Source organism: Colias croceus, chromosome 28 (assembly GCF_905220415.1).
Source record: "Colias croceus chromosome 28, ilColCroc2.1".
NCBI lineage: Eukaryota > Metazoa > Arthropoda > Insecta > Lepidoptera > Pieridae > Colias > Colias croceus.
This window is the reverse complement of record NC_059564.1, coordinates 5259500-5272534: the sequence shown is the minus strand read 5'-3', so window position 1 is coordinate 5272534 and position 13035 is coordinate 5259500. Positions and strand designations below refer to the sequence as shown.

The following is a 13035-nucleotide window of genomic DNA, read 5'->3' as shown; positions in this document are numbered from 1 at the left end:
CATTGTGACACGAGATTTATATATATTAAAGAATATTCAATGTAAGCTATGTCCATTCCCACAAGTACCAAATTATTGGATTAAAATTTGTTAAGACAGACAGAACTATTTTCGCTTTTAAGATGTTAATATTATATAGATTATAAATTATTGTATATTTTTGTAACAGGATGGGTCTGCACGGCCCACACACAGGAACACTGAACACGATGAACTCGAGAGCTAATTCTCATCATAATTTGTATGGTAAGTTGAATATTCTTATAGTTCATCAAACAGAAATATATATTTTGACTAAATTATATTAAATATGTATTCCTCACATAATAAAGTGTTGAGCCATTACTAATATCACACATCTAGACTTCTGGAAGCGATTTAATATCGTCAAAATACATAAAAAATAAAAAGTGTGTGCGTGTAGGTACTAGTGTACACACGTAAGAAGTGAAACTTCTTTATGACCTTATATTTCAAAAAATAATTTACTATATGCAACTTTACAGAAATACGTTGAATCACGCGTGGTAGGAATAAGAAAAAGATGGCGCGTAACGGAGAAATGTCACGCGTAACGAAAAAATGTTACACTAAATGTTTTTCCAACCCCGATAAAGAAGTTTCACTTCAATAATTTAACACCAATTTTCTAATATAAAACTTATCCTCAGTCGTTTTAATTGGATTTTAATTTTTATTAGGCGTTTGACTTTTTTATACTTATCGTTCATTGCTAATATTTAACCCCTTACCGCATACAGAGCCATATATGGACGACGAAGTTTATGAATTTTTTATAGGCTAACTATAAACAATATCTAAAAAAACTACCTTACATCTTAAACAGCATTTCATCGAGAATTGGAATGTAATTAATTTATACAGTGTAAATATTATCCATCAGATATATTATAGATTTAGTCTAGCGCGTGCGACGGTTTGGGTGCGCGGAAAAAACCGTGATTTTCAAATTAAGATTTCAATATCAAAAAGGTGAGTAAAGCCATGAAAAAAAATATTTCTTCATTCTTTAGTCTTTCTAAAATAAGGTAAAACATTTGGTTAGGTTGTTTTTTTGCTTTAATCATGTTTTTTTGTACTTTTCCAAATCTGTCATATTTGGCTTCGTATGCATTCCGTCCAAAATATATTATGTCATATGTGGCTGGGTATGCATTCAAGCACAGCATTCAAGGATACTTTCACTGATTGTTCCAGTATCAATCCTAGACACTTTTATCTCACTATGCTAAGCATGTAAATATTATATCATCATCAATAAATACAGACTCATGCTATATGCCACTGTATGATTTTTAATTAGCCGTTTCAGAGCAAATGCGAAAGTCAGGGAAAGCTCTTATTACCAAAAGACGTGGTCGTCTCTCAAAAACTTAGAAACATCGGCATCTCTGGAGTCTCCTCAGTATTTCTGACTCGCCAATTACCGCAAAAAAGCTACGAAAAACTCCTGCAGGACATCTAGATTTTCACTTTGATTCTGTACGGTCTGATGGGATTAGTCATTACCGAATTTGGAAGAAGAACGCCCGTCAGCTATGCCTATATTGTTCCAATTTCGTTCCTTCACGTTATGTGAAAAATATAACGTGTTTTTATGTTATAATGACAAACGTAATTGTTTTAAGCAATTTCACGAAGTATAAGTTGGCTGTGATTCTGGGTGTTATTTAGGTATCCATATAAAGTACTAACATTTCGCCCGCGGCCTCGCCCGCGTTTTCAAAGAAAACCCCGCATAGTTCCCGTTCCCGTGGGATTTTCGGGATAAAACCTATCCTATGTGTTAGTCCAAGTTACCCTCTATATTATGTGTGCTAAATTTCATAGAAGTCGGTTCAGTAGTATTTGCGTGAAACAGTAACAAACAAACACATACACATACATCCACCCTCACAAACTTTCGAATTTATAATATAAGTAGGATAGGATTTATGTAAAGTATATGTAGCATATCAGTTGACTAAGCATTCAGGATACAAGCTTAAGTTTAGTTTGGGGCTTAGCAACCGTGTGTGTGAAATTAATCCGGAATATGTTTTTATTTTATTAATTAGTTACTTTTTTCTAATTGCATACGAAGCCATATATGACAGAAAAAATACAACAAACACTGCATACGAGTCCATATATGGCGCCGTTATATATTTTCTATAATATAAGTAAATAATTTTTTTTCTCAATTTGATCTCATAATGTAAGGTCTAATAAACACTTTTTTGCAAAAAAATAATTTTTATTTCATCTCCTTAATAATTCATGCAATAAGGGGTTAAAATAAATCATTATTTATGTAAAAAAATATGTTATTTATAAATAATATGTTGTTGTAGGATATACAAGCCACTTAGCAGCAGATTCAACAAGTTCTGAAGCATCCAGCCATGTGCAAGACAGAGCTGATCTTTTGGTACCTAGACCTAAATCTAGGGCAAGGAGTATGCATGTGAGTATAATTATATATAAACTAGTGGTCCGCCCCGGCTTCGCCCGTGGTACACATTTACGTTTTCTCTACATAAGAACCATTCTCGTACTTAAGGTATATAATAAACTAGCGGTCCGCCCCGGCTTCGCCCGTGGTACATATTAACGTTTTCTCTACATAAGAACCATCCTCGTACTTCAAGGAATATAATAAAAAAAGAATTATCGAAATCGGTTCAGCCGTTCTCGAGTTATGGAATTACAACGAAAAGTGGCATTGATTTTTATATATAATAAATAATAATAGTTTAAAACAACTAAAAAACACGCTTTTTATAGAAAACCGAACTAAAAAAATAGAAAATTTTATCAAATTAGTGTATTGTCATCGGTCCTCAATAAATCTACAAAGTTTGAACGAAATCTGGCGGTTTAAAGTGGGTCAAAATCGCGCCCAAAGAAGTCGGTTACAAACATACAAACATACAGGTGAAGCTAATATAAAGAATAAAGAAGAATTATCGAAATCGGTCCACCCGTTCACGCGTGATGTCGTGACCAAGGAAAACGGGTTTCATTTTTATATATATACTAGCTGACCGCCCGCGGCTTCGCCCGCTTTCTCTAAAACGATTTGAGATTTAAACTATCCTATCTCTCAAGTTAGATCGAACTGCACATGGTGTGAGAATTTTATTATAATCGGTTAAGTGGTTAGGAGTCCATTGAGGACAAACATTGTGACACAAGATTTATATATATTAAGATAATACGTACATGAAAATAATTTAGAAAAAATATATATCTTACTTATATTATAGGCCACGGGCTGATCCTAGAATTATTTCTAACCATAATAATAAACAGTCTATCGAATAAAGTTTTTTTTTTTACTAAAATAACGCAAGTTAGATGAAAAAATAATCTATCCATTTTAATAAGATTTTCCCAATCCATACTAATATTACAAATGCGAAAGTAACTCTGTCTGTCTGTCTGTTACTCAATCACGCCTAAAGTACTGAACCAATTTGCATGAAATTTGGTATGGAGATATTTTGATACCCGGGAAAGGACATAGGCTACCTTTTATTGCGAAATATGTACCACGGACGAAGCCGGGGCGGACCACTAGTATGAGAATAAAAAACAATCATTCATTTTTGTCTTACAAAATTTACAATTACGAAAATATTTCATTTATAATTTTTTCGTTTATTTTCAGAATCAAACGGGTATTTACTACGACGTTGACTACGAAAATGCGCCAGAGCCGATCTATGGGTCAAAAGGAATACCTCTCTCCACTTACACTGTTAGCCGAGGACCTCCGTTTTATAGATCATGATCTATCAGAATGATCTATAGATCGCAATGATTTATATTTACAACAGAATTATAACACAGCCATTATAAAATAGACCATGAAATGCATCAAAATTATTTCATAAATCTTGATTTATGCATCAAAATTATTTAATTACTAGCGGTCCGCCCCGGCTTCGCCCGTGGTACATATTAACGTTTTCTCTACATAAGAACCATCCTCGTACTTCAAGGAATATAATAAAAAAAGAATTATCGAAATCGGTTCAGCCGTTCTCGAGTTATGGAATTACAACGAAAAGTGGCATTGATTTTTATATATTAGAAGATTACAGGCTTTATATTTTATGAATTTAAATTTAAACTTTTTAATAAACCTTTCTGGACCTCTCTTTTTAAATTGTTAACTTTTTTAAAGAGTGAATTTCTAAATATATTACTAACTAGCGGTCCGCCCTGGCGTCACTCGTGGTACGTGTTTACGTTTTCTCTCCATAAGAACCATCCTCGGACTTAAAGAAATATTATAAAAGAAGAATTAACGAAATCGGTTCAGCCGTTCTCCAGTTTTGCGCATACCAACATCTAGCGATTCATTTTTATTATATAGATATTATATTATTTAGGATATATGTACATAAGACTGTTTACAACGATTTTCTATTTTTGTGATTTTTTTTAAATTAAGGTTTATTTTTAATTATTTACCCTTTTTGTACATATTTATAAGAAAAATGTATCCATTGCCAAATAAAATCAATATTTTGTATACATTTTATAATTATAAAGTGTATTAAATATTTTTATACTTGAATTCCGTCCCTGAATTGCTTAAAAACTTCATCACATACGATATAGTCATTTTAGATATAGAAATATGCATTTATTTGTATAGTTTAAGTTAATATGTATATCAAATAAATATATTGTTGAGTATTTTGGTATTTTATTAAAAAAAAATGAACCATTTGTATTACCAACTAGCTTTCCACCCGCGGCATCGTCCGCACAGTCAAAGAAAAACTCGCATAGTTCCCGTTCCCGTGGGATATCCGGGATAAATATATCCTATGTCCCCAGGGTAAAAAGTAGTTTATGTCCTTTCTCGGGTATAAAAATATCTCTATACCAAATTTCATGCAAATCGGTCCAGTACTTAAGGCGTGATTGAGTAACAGACAGACAGACAGAGTTACTTTCGTATTTATAATATTAGTATGGATAAGTAAAAAAATGTACCTATAGGGTGCTTTTCCACCAATAATGTGTGAGGATGTGTAGCGAGGAATGTGTTTGTAAATAACCAATAGTATTGCTTCAAACTTCAATCTAAATGAAGCGATATGATTGGTCCTTTACAAACACATTCCTCGCTATAAATCCTCGCACATTATTGGTGGAAAAGCACACTTAATAAAGTAAACATGAGAATAGAAGCTAATATAATAATAGGTATGTATATTAAAATAAAACCCAAGATGTATGTTTAATCATTTATTTCTTATAATTTATATAAAAAATGCAAAACCCTTAAAATTATAAATGCACACCTGGGATCAGTCATTACTTAATATAACCCGTGTCAATATAAATGGCTTTTAAGCTAAGCTTATATGAGATAGATCGACCGCATATGTGTAAAAGAGACGGCATGATAACATCTTTAATATTTATTGAAACGGGTTATATTATTACAAAATCATAAAAAAAAAGTTATGGCAATACTGGCACATTGACATTTTGAGCAAAATTAACTAAAAACGCAATAAAAATGATCGCTAAAAAGCAATAAAAATATAAATTAATACGCACGCCATCTAGCGGCGGAGTATTTACTTAAAAAATTCATCTTTTTTTATTACAGCGCCATCTATTGACCGTTTTTTTAAACTTGTTATACAATATCAGCGCCATCTATTAGGGAAAAGTGTTAGTTCTAAGGTAGCAATTGTTCAGTACATTGTAATTAAATCTATAGCCTGATTCTGGTACATCATTGGTGACTAAATTGTCGCTGTGAAAATGTACGTACAGGGGGCCGGGTGGGGTTGCTGCAAAAAATAAATAATGATTATTAAATACAGTTTTTTTTAAATAATATGGTAAAACAAACAATCGCTTCATTTTCTAATATAAATAATTGACGACGTGTTGACGACTCAATCATTGAAAAACAGCGTTTTTTGAAAAATAAAATAATATGGTAAAATATGTGAAAACAACCACTTTACTGTCTAATATAAATTGTCGACTCATTTCTTTTTTGCATGCGGTATTAAATCTATCTCTCACAAAAAAGTCAGATTTCTGTAAGTGTTGAATGAGAGATGACCGATTTCATTTGTTCCTTCTTCAAAATATAAGATAAACAAATGCAATATTCATGGTACTTAATTAACGAATTCTGCATTATTAAATCCATGTTATCTCATAATGAAATTAAATTAAATTAAATGAAATGATTTATTTTGCAAAAAATGAGGAAGATTTACAAATGTTACATAATTCATTATTCAGCACAAATCGCCAATCGTAGAAAAACATATGGGTATAAAGACCCAACGATTTATTTGAGCTAAGTGAAATCTCATAAACAGAAAAAAAGCACAAAAAACTCAGTACAATTACATCTGAACCTTACACACCAAAACACAACTTCAAAATAATAAAAAAAATCTTTATTTCACTTTTTGATTTTACAATATTGAATATGAGGCTCTGACTCTCTTGCTAGGCATAGTCTCTTGATAGGCAGTCCCTTCCCTTAATTATTAATACATGTTGGTATTTATGAAGGTAAAAATGATAATACTCACAAGCAATAATCTGATTAGACGCGCTGACCCCACAATACTTGGACCCTCTCAGACCATCAGCGGTCTCAGCTTCAGGTATGAACAGATAATCCTCCGACTGGCTCGACCCTTGTGTCACTGGGTTCATTTGACAGTCTGTGTCTAAGTACATGTTGTCCTCTGTACGGTACGCCATTTCGAAGCTTGCTGCTGTTAGTCTGGGAGAAAATGTTTAAATTAGACGAATAATCGAGATAGAATGAAATTGAAAAAAAAGACACAGTAAATTGTTTAAATTAGACGAGTAATCGTGATAGACAGTAAGATGTAAGGATGGATGTTTGTTACTCTCTCACGAGATAACCACTGAACGGATTTTGATAATACTTGGCAGTGATTTTACTCATGTATCAAAATAACACACGAGATATATTATATTTATTATATATTATATTTTAGCTACAATATTGTGCATATTTTTGACGTGACAACGTCTTATAATTCGATAGAGCCGGCTGCAAGCACGAAAAAACATGACTCATGCGGCGTTACCTCGCTCTGAGGCGTTCCGTAAGGCTTGAAGTGCGAGCGAGAGCGCGGAACGAACGACAAAGAAGCACAATCGGATGTTGTCACGTTCAACTATCGTCAGTAAACCGACTTTACAGACAACCAATTTTTTTTTTAATTAATTAACTGTAAAATATTAAAATTATTAAGAATTACACTGCATTAGGCAGTACCTTGCTGATAACAAAAGCTTACATAAAGTGTAAAAGTGCATCTAGATTCTAGGTCAAATCTAATAACTAGAATAAATAAATGTTTGAGTGAAAAAAAGAACAATATATTTCTAACTATTTGTATATTCGCTTGAACTACTTACTTGATACCACAAACATCAGAAGTTCTTTTGAAGCAAGTAGCATAAGCCAAATTTGCTATATACGGGCCAGCTCCTCGATTATAATTAAACGATTCGAAGAAACCCGTGCGATCAGGGTAGTATTGCAGACAGCCTGGGGGTGCTAAAGATAAAAAAAAGTAAAAATGAATAATATTTTTGGATATTTTAGAACAGCGCCATCTCGTGTCCAAATAAGTAAAACTTGTAATGTTAAAATTAAACGACTGAACCAATTTTTTAACATATCATATCACATACAACCTAGTTCTTAATTATTAATAAACTGAAATTAGATGTACACTTAGTAAGAAACAAATTGTTTTTGTATAAGTGCTGGAAATGACGAAAAAGTTGACATGGCTAAATTTTTTGGCGCTAAATTAATTTATCTTTAAAATGTGTATAAATTTATTACAATAATAAAAATAAATTTATAATTTACCAATAAGATATTCATCTCTATCTGCTGAAGATGTCAGTGGTGTTGAAGGGAGCGACGACGTGATTGCTTCGAAGAATCCATCGCGGTATTTTCTATGAAAACAATAAATATAGTTATAGTTTATCTTCATTGATGTAAAGAATGTTGTGTGGTAATCATTAGTTTTAATATTGTGTTGTCCAATACTTGATGAAAATATGTATACTTAACATGATAATAAATCTGAATTTTTAAAAAAAGTTTTCAATATTATATTTTAATTAGTAGAGAACAATTTTCCTAACATACGAAGCCTAGGATATAGAATTGCGCTAAAAATCTACAAGAACGGTTTTTTTTTATATATTTTCAGATTTTTTGTTTATTTTGTCACATTTAACACTAATACTACTCACCCTAAAGTATTAAAACACTCCAATTGTGTGACTTTTATCTTCCAAGTAGCTTGCGGCAGGTTGGGCTGTGTGCTGCGGTCTGCGATCTTGAAGTTAAGACGGATAGAGCGACTGTTGGTAGATGCGTTAACTCTTACGTACACTGTAGGTGGAAAATAGTAAATATTTTGTATAAAAAATGTTAATTATTAAATCTAGTAACTAAATTAGTATCTATCTGATAACGAATTTTACATACAAGTAATCATAAATGTTCTTCAGTGACAGGTGCGTGGTAGGATTCTAATCTATTAAATGTGATTGAATTGAATGAAAAAGATTTATAATTAAAAAACAGCTGGACCGATTCTAAATTTGATTTTTTAGTTTTAACACAACGCTGATAGAAATAAGAAAACACTTTAAAAGCTCAAAAAACAACAATGTAGACAATTTTATTTTTATATATGAAGCCTGGTCCGCTGTGTTGCCTAGAAAGTAATAGATAAAACAACATAAAACATTAATATACTACAAAAAGTGATAATTTATTAACTCACTATGTTGTCCATTATTATCACCACAGAGTGGAGGGAGGATATCCGAATTTGCGTGAAGATTCGTTACTTGGAAGATATCGTTTCTGCAAGTGTAGCCCGGTCGGTGGGTCACATTTTCAACAGTTTCAACCTGAAAACAATTTAGATTAGTGCGCCATCTATGTAATATTAAAAGTAAATAACTATTACAATTACAATAATTAAATGAATTAAAATAGAATAACAATCTTCTTTGTTATTTTATTGAAATAAACATATTGTGCATATATTTGTTTAAATAAATGAATCGATTGAACGTTGTTTATATTTTGCTTTATTCCCACTTCATATGAAGGATAACTATTAAAAAATAGGTACATATTAAAAATGGTATGGTATAAGTTTTTGTCGTACGTAATGTAATAAAATATTTTCCTATAATAAGAGAACATTTACTTACTGTAGTTGGTGGTGCTAAATTGAACGTTTCAAAGTCAATACGAATTTGACAAACATTGTTGTTATTTATTTCAACGTTGTAGGAACACTCCAAACCAGACGATTCTCTATTCAATGGAGGATTGATGAAAACCGCGACTTTTGTATTTGTTCTGATATCGCAGGCGTTTACTGTAAAACGAAAATATATTACAGCGCCATCTAGTTTAATTAGCGAATAACACAATATAAAACTCAATAGATAATAATTACTTTACATGTAAAATGTTGCGTTTTTACACAAACATGTCGTTATTTCTAATTGTAATTTTAAACATTGTTTAATTGTGGTTTAATTCGTATTTATTTTAGAGGTAAAACTTTCTGAATCAATTAAATGAGATTATAATAATATATCCTAATGTTTATAGCAATAATTCGTATGCAAAGCGTGTTTAAAAATATTTGGTACTGTATATATTTTAAAATACTTAGTAGATAATACTAGCGTAAAACGAAACATAAATCAACCGCTATTTAATAAATGAAATAACAATATATTTAATAATATTATATAATAATAATCAACTTACATGAACAACACGTAGCGAAAACACCGCAAAAACCAATAGCTTTCCCGCCTTGAGTATTACATTGGTTTCTCGATAAACACACACCCCCTGTAGATCTATCTGAACCTAGACACTGTTCTCCATTTCCAACTGTAAATATGCTTCCAGGGCCTGCCTGTCTTGCCGCTAAAAAATAAAATAAAAAATTATGTGCATAAAATCTTTTTAATACAACGCCATCTAGCGGCAACTGGCAGTACTACTTACTTCTAATTAAACTCGTCGCAGTTCCGCTACTCGCCGCTGCAAATAGTAGCAGCACTGTGCATATATTTACCGCCATTTTTTAAAATTCTAAAAAAAAAGTAAATAAAATTTACTAAGAGAACATTTTTTGTATTATATTAAATGCAAGATGCATGTCTAGTATGGATCTATATACTAAGGGACATAATTTCAGTTTTATAAAACGATATGAAAAAATAAACAACCGAATTTAATTTCATCAATCGATGTTCAATTAATTTATTTTGTAGTTTCACGTTGTTCAAGCTAGTAAATACTAATTAGCTTCGATCTTCCATATACCTACTAAAAACTTATTTCGTTATTTAAACTTCACCATCTTATTTCTTCTTCAAAACCAACCTTTCGCATACCTATATTTAAAAAATTCCAATTGAGAAGCCAAAGTCATTAAAATATATCCGAAATAAACAATGTACTTTATCGCCTATTCATGCACCAATTTATTAGAATGTCTCAACACATAAGTGGCACTCATCTATACACTGTAAAATACCGTTATTTCTAAACGAAAACCTGTCAGTGTTTGTTTATCGAAGATAACGCATCGTTTTTGAGGTTAGGAAAAGCTATTTTAGTTACCGTTATGATCGTAAAGTTAACAATTATGTTGACGAAATGTTAAGCTTTATTGCAAGTTAATAATATATAATTAAATTGTTAGTGTGTCGAAATAGGAAAATGGTACTTATCTTTTAAATATCGTTATTATTATGATCGTTTGTATTATTGCAAAACTAGTAAATATATAATCATCACTAAATAGTATAAAACAAAGTCGCTTTCTCTATCCCTATGTCCCTTTGTATGCTTAAATCTTTAAAACTACGCAACGGAATTTGATGCGGTTTTTTTTAATAGATAGAGTGATTCAAGAGGAAGGTTTGAGTATATAATTTATTAGGTTTTAGACAAAGCGGGCGAAGCCGAGGGCGGTAAGCTAGTTATTGCAAAAATAATACCAAGTGGATGGTGTTCAAAAATTGATATTATAAACTGAACAGCTATGAGCTTTTACTAGTAAACTTTTCGAAATATGATTATTATGTATATATATGTACATGATTTCTATGATGTTTCTTTAGTATTTTTTTCTATAGAAATAAATCAAAAGACGTTATTATTTGCGTTAATATTTGTAACTTAGAACTTTTAACCAGATTTTGAATAATAAGATATTTATGTACTTACAATATTTTTATATTTTCTTTGTGGAGAATGTGCATTAGGAAAATTACGTAAAATCACAAAAAAACTGCATAAACAACAGAATAGTAACCAACTTTTTGAACTTTGAATAGTCTCTAATTATTTAAAACTAGCTTCCGCCCGCGACTCCGTCCGCGCGGATGTCGGTCTTCGCGTGGATGGTTTATTTATCCATTTTGAATACCTCTGACAATAAAATCTTATAAATATCTATTGGACCCAATTCCCAAATACGGCTAGGCCTATAATAATACGCAACGTGTGTTCGCGGTTCTACGGAACAACGTCTATGGATAAAACTGAAAAATGAAGATTATTTTTTTTCTACGTATTTTTCCAGGATAAAAAGTATCCTATTTTACGCCCAGGATAATAAGGTATAATTATACCAAGTTTCATCGAAATCGAACCGCTAGTTTTCACGTGATGCCTTCACATACAGACAGACAGACAGACAGACAGACAGACAAAAATTTTTTTAATCACATATTTGGGTTTGGTATCGATCCAGTAACACCCCCTGCTATTTATTTTTTCAATATTTTCAATGTACAGAATTGACCCTTCTACAGATTTATTATATGTATAGATTATAATTCAAGGTACAATGAAAAATATGCCTCTAAAGTACTTTTGAAAAAACTAAAACTCAAATACAAGTACATAATTGTTTTTTTAATTAGTGTTTCGTTAACTCATTTGTTATTTAGTTTGCCTTGTTATAAAAATCTGCTAATTAAATCCATACTTATAAATTGCGAAATGTGTCTGTCTGTATGTTTCCTTTAGTTTTTTTGTGCGTATGTATTTTTCTACTGGTTTTTATAAGAAATTTGTATGTATTTACTAAAATATAATACTGATGTTTACAAACGAAACTTCATATTTTTAATTGGTATTGAAATGACAATATTACCTAGACGATATGCGATTTTGTTTCGTTTATATAAAATGTTGTTGGTTCATTAAATTAACAATTTTCTTTTAAAATATGAAAAGAATTAATACGAGATTTGGATTTATATTTTCATTTTTCATTGCATTTGTTATTGCAACAATTTTTATCAGCTGAAATGGTTCAACGATTTAGGTTTACATTGTTAGTGTTTTTATTACTAATTTTTAAATTAATTAGATTTTATTCCATTAAAACAACAAAATAATGTTCCGTAAAATATAAACACAACATTTGACAAAATTAAATATGCTAATTTTTATATTAAGTAATTTTAATTATAACAAATTAGAAACCTTTTTTTTATTTACTATCAAGTACATGTAAGATTTTTTATATAAGATACAAAATATCGCTTGATTTTTGTTCACTTTTAAAATATAATATTTTGATATAGCTAATTATAAAAAATTATAAATGAAATACGTACGTTTGGCGTGGAGGTGTCGGCGTTTGTGTAGGTTATGTTAGTAGGAAGTTATTTTATACCTTGCCCTTACCGCTTTTTGTAGTCCGAGAGACAGCTGCGAGCTTTTTTGGTAAATCTTATCTGCAAAAAATTTACACTTTTTTTCGTATATTTTAATTAGTTATCAGAGAATATAAAAGTCTATTCTTAATATTTTGATTATATTTGTTATATTTATGATAATTTACAAAAGTACAATAAACAGTACTTACTTAACTTTGTTATTATTGTTTATATGATTGTTCTGAACCAGTT

At 30.8% G+C, this 13035-nt stretch overlaps 2 protein-coding genes across 2 annotated transcripts in view; one reads left to right on the top strand and one right to left on the bottom strand.

The window, feature by feature from the left end:
- The window catches only part of LOC123704179, a 39175-nt gene extending 35193 nt beyond the window's left edge, over positions 1–3982 (top strand). The window contains exons 18-20 of the mRNA XM_045652489.1: positions 170–246; positions 2355–2467; positions 3674–3982. Coding sequence (XP_045508445.1) covers positions 170–246; positions 2355–2467; positions 3674–3796 — 313 coding nt within the window. The 3' untranslated portion in view covers positions 3797–3982. The remainder of the gene's footprint in view (positions 1–169; positions 247–2354; positions 2468–3673) is intronic.
- Positions 3983–5265: 1283 nt separating this feature from the next.
- Positions 5266–12754, bottom strand: LOC123704078. Its single transcript, XM_045652340.1, has 10 exons — positions 12742–12754; positions 10109–10195; positions 9863–10027; positions 9292–9461; positions 8853–8982; positions 8314–8455; positions 7919–8010; positions 7456–7597; positions 6591–6787; positions 5266–5825 (listed from the first exon to the last, which is right to left on the bottom strand). The coding sequence occupies exons 2-10, from the start codon at positions 10182–10184 to the stop codon at positions 5692–5694; spliced, it is 1248 nt and encodes a 415-aa protein (XP_045508296.1). The 5' UTR covers positions 10185–10195; positions 12742–12754; the 3' UTR covers positions 5266–5691.
- Between the last annotated feature and the right edge of the window lie 281 nt (positions 12755–13035).